The sequence below is a fragment of the Sorex fumeus genome, unplaced genomic scaffold (genome assembly GCF_029834395.1).
Source record: "Sorex fumeus unplaced genomic scaffold, SorFum_2.1 ptg000007l, whole genome shotgun sequence".
In the NCBI taxonomy this organism is placed as follows: domain Eukaryota; kingdom Metazoa; phylum Chordata; class Mammalia; order Eulipotyphla; family Soricidae; genus Sorex; species Sorex fumeus.
Genome location: NW_026606064.1, coordinates 11,729,648 through 11,745,877, shown reverse-complemented (window position 1 = coordinate 11,745,877; position 16,230 = coordinate 11,729,648). Strand labels below are relative to the sequence as shown.

General features: G+C 41.8%; 1 protein-coding gene across 1 annotated transcript in view; it reads left to right on the top strand.

Moving 5' to 3' along the window:
* HSD17B12 (hydroxysteroid 17-beta dehydrogenase 12) overlaps positions 1–16,230 on the top strand; it is a 144,477-nt gene that overhangs the window by 50,302 nt on the left and 77,945 nt on the right. Inside the window, exons 2-3 of the mRNA XM_056132849.1 lie at positions 1,838–1,884; positions 4,823–4,898. Coding sequence (XP_055988824.1) covers positions 1,838–1,884; positions 4,823–4,898 — 123 coding nt within the window. The remainder of the gene's footprint in view (positions 1–1,837; positions 1,885–4,822; positions 4,899–16,230) is intronic.

The window sequence follows — 16,230 nt, the reverse complement described above, 5'->3', positions numbered from 1 at the left end:
ACTCTTTAAATTCTGGAACAATGAAGACTGAGCAGGAACATGATGAAAATCCTGAGACTGAAAACTGGTGCTCAAAAAAAATCAGCAAATGTTTGGCATATTCTGAATAGAAGTAGGTGCCGTATTCTATAAATGGAAAGTGGTTTGAGGATAAATATAGGAAAATAATCCTTTACACCGTAGCTTGTTTTCCGTAGCCTGTAAAACATTTGTAAAAACTTCCGAAGAAGTTTGGGGTCATCCCTAACCTTTTAGAGCCATAATATTCATAACCATATTAGGAATTTTAATTAACATGAGTAGTATTTCAGGGATATCATGATGTAGCCTGAACAATTTTCAGTTGTCTCTTTTGGCTTTTTTTTTTTTATTTGGAAGGGTGGTTTGGGCCTCGCCCAGTGGTGTTCAGGCATTTCTCCTGGTTTTGCGCTCAGAAAATCTCTCCTGGTGGTGCTCGTGGGAGCATATAGGATGCCAGGGATCCAACCTGGGTTGACCACATGCAAGGCAAGAACCTTATGCCCCTATCCTATTGCCCACCCAAATTTTCAACTGTTTCTACTGCAGTAACTTTGTTTCTGGGCCACACCCAGCTGTACTTCTGGTTCTGTGCTCAGGGATCATGCCTGGTGGTGCTTCGGGCCATATGGTGCCAGGGGTCAAATTGGGTTGGCTGCGTGCACCGCCTGGCAAGAGCCTTACCCTCTGTACTGTTTGTTTGGCCCTGCATTACGGTTTTTGAGGTTGTAGAAGAAATAGATCTTATTTCATTTCTTCCTAGTACCTATTATTTAAAAAAAAAAGTTTATTCAGGTATAACATAAGGTGTAGATTTAATTGAGCTAGCATTTTTATGATTTTTTTTTTTACAAATGTTCACCAAAATAGAGACTGTTTCTTCTACCCCAAAGCTCTCTTTATGTTCCTCCCCTTTTTCCAGATGGAACCGAACCAGTTGACTCTGTCATCATTGATTAATTTTGCCTTTTATCGAACTTCATGAATGGAAGTGTAACAATTCAGATGCATCAATATGGTCTATATACATCTATCTATATGATGCCTAGAAGATGTGTTCATGCATTGCCTGTACCTCTAGTTCTGGTTTGGGTTTTTGGGGGGGAGCGGGGATGCTCCCAGGATGCTTGAGAGCCCAGGGGTCCCACTAAGTGATTCCCAGTCAAGCAAGCTGTCTTTTGAACAAGGGTATGGTGCTTCCCAAAGTTTGCTATGTAGTACTTTTCACGAAACTGATACCTGGCTGTACTGGGGGGGCAGGGGTGCCCTGGGCTGCACTCATTGATGCTCCAAGCACCTTGTGGTGCCTGATTGAATCTGGCTTGGGCGCTTACCAGACACGTGCCCTAATGGCTTATATGCTTTTCCCAGTATCCCTAGTTCTGCCAAAGAAAAATGGACCGACTGTATGAGTTTGCCTCCTTTTAGTTGTTTATTCACCATGGATATTTATGTGGGAATGGAACCTCTCTATGCATTAAGAAGTTATTTATACCTGGACGATCTCTTGGTGGTGGTTGTACAGACCTACCTCTTGACAATCACTAGGTGATGTCGTAAGCCTGTGTTTAGTGCTGGACACAGTCTTCAGTACTTTTTCCAAAACGATTGCTGGTGAGACATTCCTGATGACACTTGGCAGTGTGGCCTTTAATTTTACCTGTTGTCTGGGGTATTTCTTGAATCTTAAACTACTTGGATTGCTCTGGGTTCTACATCCAAATATATAAATTCCCTTAGTTATCATTGGTGAGCCTTTATTAGCTTTATTAGATTTCATTAATTATTTTCAAACTAAACTTTTTTTTTCTTTTCTCAGTTGTCACAGGTAGTACTGATGGAATTGGAAAATCATATGCAGAGGAGGTAAGTAATTTTCAAAGACTTTTGGTGTTAAAAATATAAGAACAAGGAATAATTGTTTACAGTAGTTTTGATTTTAAATTGAAAAAATGTAAGTGAATGTTGTATATTGCTCAGTAGTTGTACATTGTTTCTGTCTTGTCAGAAATGCCATGATTACCAAAGTATAATTTGAAGCAAATTTTTATGCAAAACAAGGATAGTAATTTCTCCATTAGTTGGAATGATGAAGAATTTTGTGTAATTTAGTTTTATATTAAATGTATATAGCTAGTTCTTTTTCAAATTGCTTTTGAACCATTTCCAAAAGGACATATACTGTTACTGAGGCACAAGCGAAAGATAGACATTCTTAGTCCTGCGATGATGGGAAGGATTGATGGTTTGTAGACCATTATCCATAGGGGGAATCTTGGCAATGTTCTCCTTTTGTTGGGCAGGTGGGAATCCAGCTGGGGCCTCCTGCGAGGCATGTCTCTACCTCAGAGCCACATCCCTCCCCCTAACAGTACTACTACTACTACTACTACTACTACTACTACTACTACTACTACTACTAGTGTTATACTACTTTGGGTTTTTTCTTTGGGCCACACCTGGCGATGCTCAGGGATTTACTCCTGGCTCTGCACTCAGGTATTATTCCTGGGGTATTATTCCTGGTGTGCTCTGGGGACCACAGGGGATACCAGGGATCGAACCTGGGTTGGCCGCATGCCCGGCAAACACCTCACCTGTCTGTCCAGTACTCTTATCCTTGGCCTCCCAAGTGGTATAGTATTCAGGGATTGGGGAAGCCAGTCCCTGCGACTTTCCACCCACTCACCCAGACAGTTCCCTGCTAGGGCCTAAAGTGTGCTGCCCAGACCCTCTTGTGCCCATGACCACCTGGGTCATCCCCCCCTGCGCTCTCAATCCCCCGCCCCAGCAGTACTTGGGGACCTTCTGGATCACACCTGGCAGTGCTCAGGGGACAGTGTGTTCTAGGAGGTCAAATCATGCCGGGCACAAGTAAGGGATGTGTCTTAACCCCTGTAACCATCTCCCTGACCTTCATCACAGTGCTCTTCGGCATGTCCTGCTCTGCCTCCTAGGGCCAAGAAGGTCTCACGCCTGGGACACTGCTCAGTTATGATGAAGAGCAGGCGGCTCCACTGACTGCTCTATCGTTCCTGAAGTGTTTAAACACACACACAAACAATTCTTCCTTCATGTCCCCTCATTTTTCAGTATCAGAAAGTACAGAAAAGCCATAAGTAATTGGCAGTAAACATTTCCCTGTTCTTAACTTGAATTAACCCAGCAACATCTTTTGTGACACCTCTTTTGATCCACTGTTCAATACAGGGTTTTATGATTCGTATTTTGTTATTATCTCTTGACTAGAAGAGCTCCTCTGTTTCCCCCACCCCCCACCCCAACACAGGCAGTTGGTTTCAGAAATTCTCTTCACTTGGGTTTATCTGATTGTTTCCTCCTGATTAGACTCATATTCACCTTGCTTTGGCAGGAATGTGACAGGTATTTGTCTCCTTCTAAGTTTTATCATCAGGAGGTACAAGAAGTTCATTTTTCCACTTATATTGAGAAAACAATCTTTTATTAAGATGCTGAGTTTTTGCTTTTTTGTTTTGTTTTGGGACCACACCCATCAATGCCCAGGGTTACTCCTGGCCCTTTGCCCAGGAGATACTCTTGTTGGTGCTTGGGGGACCATATAGGATGACAGGGGTCAAAGTTGGGTTTGCTGCATGCAAGAAAAACGCCCTGCCCGCTGTACTATTTCTCTGGCCCCAAGACTATCTTATTAAGATGCCCATTATAGAAGCAACCCATTTCCCTCTGTAATTAATTGGATCTCTTTGGGGGGGGTCACCTCAAGAGTGGATGGATATTATCTTTCCCCAACAGTCTCTCATACAGGAGAGGTACCACCAACTGATAATTTTGCCTAAATTAATTATGAGCATGTGATTAAAAGAGTATTTAGATGTTGTTTTTGTTTCTACTTTTATTAGATGCTATTTTTCTATAAGAGCTTTTCCTTCCTCTTCCTCCTCTGATAATTTTTTTAAGCTCTCAGTATGGATTTCTAGGTTCTTTCTTGATATTATAGTATGTTAATTTAGTGTATTATTACAATTTTTCTTTTTTTTTTTGTGGTTGAGGGTGGTGTTTGGGCCATGTCTGTCTGTGCTCAGGTCTTACTCCTGGCTCTGCACTCAGGAATCACTCCTGGTGGGATTTGGGAGACCATATGGGGTGCTGGGGATTGAATCTGGATTAGCCGCATATAAAACAAGCACCCAACCTGCTGTATTGTCTCTCCAGTCCCAAGAATTCCTGACATTTTGGGGGGCATGAGGGGATTGGGTCACACCTAGTGATGCTCAGGGGTTCCCTTGGCTCTGTAGACAGGAATTACTCCTGAAGGTGCTGGGGGCGGGGGGAATCATATGGGATGCTGGGGATCAAACCAGTTGGCTACATGCAGTGCAAAGCAAACATCCTCTCTATTGTACTATCATTGTGGCCCCAGGAACTCCTGACATGTTAAGAGAAAATTTACCAGTCCTCTGATCTTCCTATATTCAGTCAGAAACAAATAAACCTTTATAGGATTGATTTTTAGTTTCAGAAGTAATAGCTTGTTTTAAAAACTGAAATAGTATACAGATGAAACTTCTAAAATGAAGTATAAAATAAAATTTCTTATAGAACCTTTGGAAAGGATTCCTTTTGCTACCTAAGGAAAGGGAGTTCTTTCCACCAAGTCTTCAGCTTGAATTGTTCATTCATTATATTGCAGTGTTTTCTCCTCTTTCACTTTGTGTTATGGTATGGTTTGGGTTTCTTAAGTTGTGATGTATCAAATTTCTGTTTAAAATGAACTACATATGCCTGATTCCACCGTTTGCCCTCTCTTTTGTTTTTCCGTCAGTTGGCAAAATGCGGGATGAAGGTTGTCCTCATCAGCAGATCGCAGGAGAAACTGAACCAGGTTTCCAGTGAAATAAGTAAGTTTTCACGTCAACCCTCTCCTCCCCTCTCCCCTTTCTCCCCTCGGTATTACAGAAGAGATACGGCTAATCTAAGTTTAGTGTTTTTAGTTTTTATTTATTTATTTATTTATTTATTTTTTGCTTTTTTGGGTCACACCCAGCGATGCACAGGGGTTACTCCTGGCTCTGCACTCAGGAGTTACTCCTGGCGGTGCTCAGGGGACCATATGGGATGCTGGGAATCGAACCCGGGTCGGCCGCGTGCAAGGCAAATGCCCTACCCGCTGTGCTATCGCTCCAGCCCCTAAGTTCAGCGTTTTTGAAAAGCAGATATCTACACCATGGTGGTATGGTGCCTAGAACTTCGTCATGTTAATGGGATGTTTTTAAGTGGAATCGTTCTTGGGGTTTATTTTCAAATTGAGACGGGACTTTTGGAATTTGCTTAAAATGTCTTTTAACAACACATTGATTTTCTAGCGTCAGGGTCAAATTTTGTGATTTTTTAAAATCTTGTTCTGCATAAACACCTGAATTTCTTTTCTGTCACCTCATTTCTGTATCCGTGTATGTACGTGACTCCACTGATCTCTTAATCACGTTTCTAACATGAGGGAAGGAAACATAAGAGATAGCCTTTGTCTCTATGTGACAGGGAAACTATCCTGAACATTTTTCTTTGCTGTGCTGGAGACCCGAGTGCTATGGCAGAGCCCCTTATCTGACAACTGACAGCAGATCAGCCAGTCAGATGGACAAATCAGTGCTGTTTGTCTTCTTGCTGACACAGAGTGACTGATGTGTACAGCGCTCCATGGGGAGGTCAGGACGTACTGAGAGACCTGTGTGCTTTTTGCAAGTCTAATGGTTTGCTTACTAAGCGTTAATTGCATTTGTTCCCAAACTTATGCTAGGCTCTATTTGTTATAAGAATGTTCTGGAGGCCAGAGCGATAGCATAACGGGTAGGGTGTTTGCCTTGCACGCGGCCGACCTGGGTTCAATCCCCGGCATCCCATATGGTCCCGCAAGCACCACCAGGGGGGTGATTCCTGAGTGCAGAGCCAGGAATAACCCCTGAGCATCGCTGGGTGTGACCCAAAAAGCAAAAAAAAAAAAAAAAAAGTTCTGTAAACAAATGTAGTATTAGTAGGAAATAGGAAGTTACTACTACAAAAACTAAGTTGCGTGTTCTTTAGAAGAACAACTATGAGTTCTGTCTGACACTGGTGATCCTGTTGAGGTGAGTGGTACAAGTGTGAAAAATTAGGATGAACTCTTCAAAGTAAGAAGAAACTTGCTCTCTGACTGTTTTGTCTGTTGAAGTTATTGCTGCTCTTTGAAAGATACTGAATCTGTAGTCAGGAAAGATGCACTGGGGTCCGAGAGCTAGACAGGAGCGTCTCTGCTCTGTCTGTGTGTCTGACCCACGTCCAATTCGTGGCATCACATATGGTTCCCCAAGCCCTGCCAGGAGTGATCCCTGAGTACAGAGCCGGGAGTAAGCCCTGAACACTGCCAGGTGTGGCCCTAAAACACAAAAGAGCAGAGTGTGGTGTGTGTGTGAGGAGGCAGGGGGGTTATGAAAGGAATAGTGGAATTGTAACCAACAGATTTTTATTCCCTAAGTAAAAAATCACATTTATAGGTGGTTTAAAGTAAGAGGGTCACAGTGTGTATTTGTCAGTTTCCAGTATTCCTTACTTAAACTGAATTCCAAAAGGCCAACAAACTACCCCAGTTCTTTCAGATGAGAGGAGAGTTTTTCCTGTAGTTATTCACTTTTGCCAATTTTACTGAGAGATAATTGACATACCCAGGTTGGCCGTGTGCGAGGCAAATGCCCTACCCTCTGTACTGTCACCCTGGCCCTCGTGTATTATTTATTGCTTATTCCTTCCTTTGAGCCTTCACATGCCCCAGGAAGGTATGTATTGTATTGTTGCTTCTTTCTAGATTGTTTGGGCAAATTGTGCTTATATGCATATCATCTTGGGCTGGAGCGATAGCACAGCGGGTAGGGCATTTGCCTTGCATGTGGCCGACACGACCGACCCTAGTTCTCCACCCCTCTCAGAGAGCCTGGCAAGCTACCGAGAGTATCTCGCCTGCACGGCAAAGCCTGGCAAGCTACCTGTGACGTATTCGATATGCCAAACGCAGTAACAATTCTCTCAATGTTACTAGGCCCACTTGAGCAAATCGATGAACAATGGGAGGACAGTGACAGTGACAGCACATCGTCTTGAGTTGGAGAGTAGATCTTTATTCTAGAAAACAACCCAGATGCCCAACCGTAGACAATGGGTTAACAGAGTGTGGTGTCCATACACAGTGGAAGGCAGCTTGGCTGTCAGAAAAGATGGAGTCTTGCATTTTGCTCCAATGTGGATGAAACTGGGAGATGTTACGTGAAATAAGGTAGAAGGAGACAACCGGGTGATCTTAATCGGTCAAAGAAACAAAGCGAGCAAACAGCCCACATCCAATGGAACAAATCTCAGTAGTAGGGTTGAGCGTCCCAGATGGGATTTGGGGGAAGAAGGAGAAGTGACACAACTGAGAAGGGTTCTTTGGACAGTAATATGGAGATCAAGCACTTGTTTGTGGGCAGAGCGTAGTGGTACTGTACTCCTGAAATGTGAACATTTGCAGTCCTATAAGTCATTGTTAGCTCAGTTAAGACGCCAGTAGAACTCTACAAATTCCTAATGTTAAGTGCGTTAAAAAAATCTTTTTTCCTAATCCCAAGAAAAGATAGAGTCATGCAGTTTGCTGCCACGGGGATGGAGGTGGAGTGTGTCACGCTGAGTGGAGTTAGTTGGAGGGAGAGGGACAGACACAGTGATCTCTCTCATGTGCGGGATAGAAAGAAACAATTGTGGGGGAGCAACAAATGCCCAAGGCAGTAGAAACAAAGAACACAAGAGTTGGACTTCAGGAGGAGGGTGGACACTTTGGGTGGGAAGGACTGGTTAGTTGAGGCAGGCTGGGGTGGGAGGGAACGGGGGACACTGGTGCAGAGAAGTGTGGACACTGGTGAAGGTATGGATGTGGGAACATTGTATACTTGAAACTTAATCATGAATAACTTATTTAAAAAGTTGTCACTATCACTGTCCTCCCGTTGTTCGTTGATTTGCTCCAGCGGACCCAGTAACGTCTCCATTGTGAGACTTGTTACTGTGTTTGGCACATCAACTATGTCACGGGGAGCTTGCCAGGCTCTGCCATGCGGGCGAGATACTCTCGGTAGCTTGTCGTGCTCTCTGGAAGGTATGGAGAAATTGAACCCGGGTTGGCCTCATGCAGCTGTGCTATAGCTCCAGCCCTTTTAAAGTTGTAATTAATTTATTTTTAATTTTATTGAATCGATTCAATAAGAATTAAAAAGAAGTCATCTCGAGAATCCAGATCTTCCCAGAGGTGGTGATTTGGTTGTGGATATACAGCACAGCTTTGGTATTTAAGGATTTTAACTTTGAAGGTTTCTTTTATATAAATATGGCCCTGCAGACATGAGACATAGTATTCTGCTAAGGTGTGGAATTGAATTTAGCTGAGACATTAATTAGTCTAGGTAGTTCCTTTGATAGTAGGTGAGGGTAACTTACTGCTTGGATCTTTTTAAAAAAAATTATTTCTTAATTATGTATAATGGTGCATAATTACTCTCATAGTGATAAAAATGTTACATGTATATATAAAATGAGTCGCCCTTTTTCTCATTCAGTGGCATGACTTTCGTACTTGAAGTGTGGCAAATCTGGAATTCAGTTTACGTTGTCACCCTGCACTTGGCAGTAGCAATGGGAACTCTGTAGCCATGCTCTGTGGACGTTTTTATTCCAGTGGCCATTGAATCTCACTGATTTCCTGAATGCACATGTGAGCTCCAGGTTTCAAGACTGGGCCTTTTCTTTTCATCGGTGAGTGCTAGGTGTATTCAGAAGCAGCCCAAGCACACCACAGTCTTTGTACTTAATTTTTACAAACTCAAAGGGAGCAGCCGCAGTCCCCCTAAAGCACTTCTTGTTTTGTTCAAGTTAGTGGCCAGTGTTCAGGTGATGAGTAGTGATGATCGTACACATTGAGCCCAGATAAAAGGCCTCTGAGGTCTGGCTTTTGGGTTTCCCTTCTCCGATTCCATTTTCGGTACCAGAGTTCATTCACTAATCAGAAGCCAAGCAAGTTAGTTTAACCGGCTGACATCTTGCTCTGAAACTCTGTAGCACTGTAGTACTGTCCTACTGTCCTCCCATTGTTCATCGATTTGCTCGAGTGGGCACCAGTACCGTCTTACAACAAATTGTGAGACTTGTTACTGTTTTTGGCAAATTGAATACGTCACAGGGAGCTTGCCAGGCTTTGCTGTGTGGGTGAGATACTCTTGGTAGCTTGCCAGGCTCTCCAAGAGGGGTGGAGGAATCAAACCTGGGTCGGCCACGTGCAAGGCAAATGCTTTACTTGCTGTGCTATCCTCCACAATGGGAGAAACTCATCCCTCCTTTTTCCCTGCCTGACTGAAGAGGAAAAGAGGAAAGGAGGGACTGGAGGGAGGAAACCAGCCTCCTGACCCAAGGTTGGGGTCCTCTCCCTGTTCCAGGCCTTGAGCATGAAGGGTCATCTCCCCGGGAAAGGTGTGAAGGGTCGGATGTAATTTAGTAGGAACTAAAGGCTGTGCCCCTGTGGGTCGGTGCTTTCCTGGGATTGGCCACTTTGCTGAGATTACAGTTCTTTATCAAGATACCTGTCGCTCATTCCTTTAAGTCACGCGGATAGTCATCACAGAGAGTATTACTAATGTTGGTAGCGAGTGTGTTAACTCTTACTTTAAAATGTATTTTGATGTAATAATCCAGGAAAACTGGATACCATTGGAACTCTGTGCTGAGTTTACTTTTCTGTGAAGCCCCATGCAAAGGAGACCGGCCTTCAGAACACCCTGTGGGCTCTCAGAACGGAAAGATGGTGATATTTACATTGTTATCTACTGGGTAATTTCAGACTGAGTACAGTTTAATCGGATTTTCTTTTTAAAAGCACACATTTCTGTCTTTGATTAAAAAGAACTGAACATGATGCGTCCTTGATTTATTTTTGGGGGGTAACCTTTCAGATGCAAAGCTTTAGGACGGCCTATAATTCTAGGGCTCTGTCTTTTAAAACTCAAAAGTTTTAGGAATGGGAATCTTATTTCCGCAGAGGATTATGATAAGGTAAAAAAATATCAGTTACACTTCATAATTTTTTTTTGGCTTTTACTCAAATCTGTGTTGAAATGTGCAAACCTGTGTAAGGATATGTATGGATTTGACTGAATAAGTTTCTTCCATAATTTTCTGGTATCCTGTCAATACCATAAAAGTGATGCTTTGTTATATTTAGCTTTTCTATCAATATGATGTTGATAGTGAAGCAGAGTGAAGGACATGAACACCTTTTGGTTAAGACCAAAGATGTAGCTCAGTGGTAGATCACTTGCCTTGTCATGTGTAAGCCTCTGGGATCCCTCTGGTACCGCAAAGGGAAAAAGAAATATATCTTTTGTTTTCATGTTGAATAAAACTGAAACACAAGTGAGGGTTACAGAGTTAATCACATATAGCTCTCTAGAGTTTGGTATCTGTGTATTTCCTTTTTGCCACACAAAAGGGACACACCTGGTGGCACTCAGGGTTTCTGTGTGCCCACTTCTGGTGGCTCAGGGGACCATGTGGGGTGCCAGGGATAGTTTGGCCATGTGCAAGGTGAGTAGCCCAACCTGGTGTACTGTTGCTCAGGCTTTGTCTTTTTTCTTTTATCAGTTCTATAGTACTAGAAATCTTTTTATTCCCCCGAGTTCAAAATTCTAAAGTCAGGAACTATCAGAAACCACCCAGTTTGCCTCTGTTAGTTGTGCCTATAGTACCATGATTGTTAGCGATGACTTCCTGCTCCATCATCCCCACGTGTCTCTGGCCTCCTGAATAGGTACCAGGAAAGTTTCCTGGGAGGCCTATTTGCTCCTTGTTTCTGCCAAGGGGAATGCAGTCCGTGTGCCTTACTGGTAGGCTTGTCATGCCTAATTAAATGAGATTTACTGTTAAATGAAACATTTCTGGCATGGTCATGGTTACAAATTTGTTTTATCTAATTACGTCCTGGTAGAGAGAAGGCTAATTCGTATGGAGCCTATGCAGATAATTACATTGCCATGTAAAGTAAAAAGGACTCTGTAGAGACACTGAATCATAGTCGACCAGTGTTCTGCTAGGCTTTGTAGACTTCGCTGACCAATCTGTGTTGGATTTTTACCTTATTCCTATCCTCTTCCTCAGATGTCCTTGATGACAGACAGTAGCTAGTCGGTAATTACTACTGCTGTATGCCAAACTGCCCCAAATTTAGCAATCTCAAATAACTACCCATTCTAGGTGCTCACGGTTTTATGGGCCAGGAATCGTGCCAGGATCGGGGGACAGTCTTTTGGCTCTTCATGGCATTTTTGGGTTCACTTGGCATTGCTTAGCCTCTTGGTGGAGAACTGGATCTGGAAGATTTCAGATGACTTTATCTCATAGATAGCACCATCACAAGGAATGACCGGAAGGCTGGGCTGGGCTGGGCTGGGACTTTGAATTCGAGGGTCCTACTGTAGCCTGGATGGTGCAGGGCAGTGGTGGATGCTGACTGTCTTCCCCCAGGGTAACTTCCTAGAGAAGCAGAGTCCATGTAGAGTTATATCTGCCATCCTCCTGGGTGATGCAGCCATGAGTTTGCTTCAAGATTTAAGAATAGACTCCACAACTTGACAAAGAGTGGCACAGTAACTTTGGAGAAGAACATCAGGGGGGATTTAAAGAAAAAATAAAATTCTGGTTTGGAAAATAAAGGAGGCCATAGCTTAGAAACTGTATTAAGTTTTTCCCTTAATACTAAGCATATTTTCCCTGAATTCTGAAGAATTGGTAGAAGCAATGTACCATTCAAGGAGTTTCATTCCGCGTTTGCTCAAGTATAGCCAACCAAAATGAGGGCTAGTGGCCAGTTGAAGAGAAAAATGGTTTTCTCAAACCAGTGTCCAATTTCCCTCCTGCTGACATTCAGTTTTGCAGAGTTTAGTCTTGTGCAATCTGTTCTAGGGTCAGCCACTTGCTTTTACCAAGTGTCTGGTTTTCAAATACATGCACTGTTGTAAACACACACCCATTTCTTCCCCACATTCTGTCTGCATAGCCTGCTGTTGGTGGCAGTAATGAGTTTTCCCTGGGGAGGGAGTTTGACCCATGACTTAGTTAATTGTTGTAAATAGTCAGTGGTAAGAGGATTGACTAAGACTTTCAGTGGCAATTTAAGTTTTTGAATGTTTTTTTTTTCCAAAGGTCCAATTTTTCTGATCCTCCCCTTTTGTGTCTGGGCCTTTAGGTAAGTTTGCAGAGAAAGTTGGGGCCACCTATTAAAAAGACCATTGGTCTCTGGTTAATTTATGACAGCAATTAGAAGTGCCAGCATGAAATTCCATACTGGGGTGTTATCTGGAGCTAGGTTATGATTGCGTTGGGATTATCTTAAGGATCATCATGAGCCCTATGATAGATATGAAAGACATTGATTAATCTCGAGGGGCTTCTGTAAAGTGTATTTTAAAATTAGCACCAGTGAGCATTAGAATTTTTATTTTATGGGAATCGTCATAGTTTTTTTTCAGTGGCAGTCTTTTTTTATAGGACCACAAATAGTGTATATTGAGATATATTTGAGTACTAAGCCATTCATTATTAATTTATGCCTTGTCTCTTCCCATTTAATGGGTTTGTAAACTGAGGCACTCTTGACAATGGAATGAAGAATTGAGCAAACATCCTCCATATCTAACTCCAGCTTCCTTTCCCCTCAGTAGTGCTACCCCATTGAACAGCTGGGAAACTTGATTTTTTTTTAGATGAAATATATCTTGATGATAAAAATTTATTCTTGATTTGAGTCTCAAATTTGTGAAGGCACAGTCAAAAAAAAGGGATGTTAGAAGACTGGTGATTTTACAGCAAAATATTTGCAGAAGTCCTAAGTGTTCAAGATCAAGAAATGATTAGTAACAATATAAGCATAGCTAAAAGAAACAGTAACTATTAGGAAATCTCACTTTTTTCAGAAACAAGATATTTACTTGCAAAATGATTTAAGAGCATGACAAAAAGTCAGTACAAAAGCTAAAAAAAGCGAACATTTTCACAGGAAGTGAAAATGTTCTAGGGAGACCGGGCTGACTAATGAAGACACAGAATAATAATTTATAGCTCTGTTAAGAGAAGGCAGTACTGTCAAAGATCAAGTTTCTGCTCAACAGCCGACTTTAGACTATTCCAAAGCCTTTTATGTTGATTTTAATGTTTTCTGTACTTCCTTGTGCATAGATTTAGCTCATTAACTAACACTTTTACCTATAACTCTAAAATGTATTAATTTTGTGTTATTGTTAAGCTTTAGACACAGACCACATTGTCTCAACATGTTCTACCTCTGTTTTTCTGGACATGAAATGTAGAGTGTGTTCTGTGTGCTGTGTCCTACCCCCATCTTTTATCTGGATCTCTTTATTCTCAGAGGGGCGGATTTGGGCTACACCTGGTGCTTGAGGACTATTCCCTGCCCAGTGCTCTGGGAGTACTCCCAATTATTAATGGGTTCTGCATGTAGAGGTGGCCTCCCTAACCCCGGTGTCTTTTGTATTAGTGAAACACCATGAGGTACAGTTGTAGACTTACAAACTTGCATTTTCAGTATACAATGATCAAGTACCCATCCCTCCACCAGGGCCCATTCTCTACCACCAATGACCCCAGTAGCCCTCCCACCCCCTCACCCTATCCCCCGCACCCCGCCCTGCCTCTGTGGCAGGGCATTCCCTTTTGCTTTCTCTTTCCTTTAGGGTGTTGTGGTTTGCAATAGAGGTATTGAGTGGCCATTGTGTTCGGTCTATAGTCTACTTTGAGCACACATCTTGCATCCTGAGTGAGTCCTCCAAACACCCTTTACTTGGTGTCTTTCATGTTCTTGTGCCTTTCTTGTCTTTCTTGTTCATTCTCTTTGTATCTTTCTAATTCTAGGGCATTCCTCTTCTCTAAACATTCACTTTCCTCAGCTCCTGGGTGACTGTTGGTGTCTGTTTTTTAAATATCCTAACCTAGAAAACTTTTGGGGGTAATAAACTATATTAATTATAGGGTTCTCCTTCTTTGTATTCCTTCTTTTAAGTAATCTGTTATTCAATGTCTGATAAACATTGTTTCATTTCTCTAGGTTTTTTAGTTTAAGGGGACAGAAAATCTCAGTTACACAATAGTGGGAAACGGAAGACCATCCCTTACTCTGTAACGATTATATAGAGAGTTCCATATGAAAATATTACTATCTTTGTACATGTCGGTAAATATTTAGCTGCCTATTCTAGATTTTATTTTATTTTTTATTGTGTTGTTTGTTTGTTTGTTTGGGGGCCATACCCTGCCATGCTCAGGACTTACTTCTGGCTATGTGCTCAGGGATCACATATGGTTCCCTGAGCCGATGGGACCATATGTGGTGCCAGGGATTGAAACTTGGCCAGCCACATGCAAGGAAAATACTCTACCTGCGGTACTATCGCTCTGGCCCTGCTCAAGAAGAGGACTCATCAGATCTTTTGTAGATACTGAACTTTGTAGGGTTCAAAAGGATGTACCCACAGAGCCGTATTGTTTTTGTGACTGAAGCACTTACACAAAAAGATAGTTTTGAAATTGAGCTTAAGTTCCAATTTTGGCACAAGTAGTTATCTGTGCAAATGTGGGATCCTGTTATCAAGCTGTCCAGCTAAACAGTCTTCACCAAGTGTAGCTTGATTCAACTTCATTACTGTGTGTAACCAATCTTTTCCTCTGATAAGGAACAACATCTGTAATATGGGTGGATATTTTGCTAGAAATGTAGCACACCTACCAATTAGCTAGCCCAGCCAAATTAGCATGTGTTGGTCTGCATCACCAATTAAGGCAGCTGCTTGAATGTCTCTGCTGCAGCTGGCACTCCGTGGCGAAATGTGGGAGTATGTGTACCGGGGCCAGACACCAGCCCTACCTCTTAATTAAAACGTTTGCTAATTTTTTGTGTGGTTTCTTTAAAACAGTAGTCTTTCCCATTGTATCATTGGTTTGTGTTAATTTTGTGTGAATTGTGTGTGTGTGTGTGTGTGTGTGTGTGTGTGTGTGTGTTAGGGGAATTGTGGGGCCAAGGCGTTCTGAAATAAGTCCTATTTAAGTGGATGATTGGAGAGTCTCCTCCCACTTTAAAATTGTTGGTTGTTGTGCTAAGTGGGTAATTGTAATTTTGGGTACAGCCTTTCAACTCTAAAAGAATTTGTAGAAAAGCCTTACGTTTTATAGAGTTCCTTATTTTTAGAAAGGGCTTGCTTCCTTTGAATTTTGTTTTAGGAAAAAGACATGCTAAGTTGACGTCCATCTTATATTTGACAGATGTTAAATATTTGTCAGTTATCCATCTTTCGATATACTATTGAACCATTACTAAGTGTATAATTTGTGTTACATGATAATATTTAAATACAAATCAAAAAAATGATTTAGTGATACACATGTTATATTTGTGTATATGTGTTTTTATACATATATGTATACACACAAAGAGATGAGTCCATTAATTAAAACTATAAGGAAGTTTCATTAATTTTGAAATTTGTTGCTAAAAATAATTAAAATTAGCATTTAATGACAAAATACTAATATAAAATATTTTTATATAGGACCAGTTTCTATTGTGTTTTCATTTTGTTTAATACTGCAGGGATGCATGATATGTGAAAATGCAGTCACTCTTCAATAAATGATAAAACATTGTCAGGACACTGGTGGTAGAGAGATGAGGTAATTGTGAACATCAGAATCATAAGAGCTAACATTATTGCAAATATTTGACATGAACAGTACTGATTATATGTAAAAGAAAAAAAACTAACTGGCCAAAGGGTGGTGCAGAGGGGTGGTAGGAGATCAGATATATTGCTGGAGGGACATTGACCCTAGTGGGTTTGGAATCAGAGCGTTGGATGCCTGAGACTGTTATTCACAACATTGAAAATTACACTACTTTCTGAAAAATAGGCAGAAAGTGAAGATGCAGGAGACATACCAAGCCAGTCCAGATAGGCCTGGTCTTTGGGCCCAGATCTCAGAGCTTTCTTGTGACGGGGCAGGTTGTACACTTAATCTTCATATTGTTTCCTTCTGAAATGGGACCTGTTTTGCTTAGCATGTGTCCCTCTATGCATAGCTTTTCACCCTCCTCAGAGGAAAAGATTGTCATCTTAATAG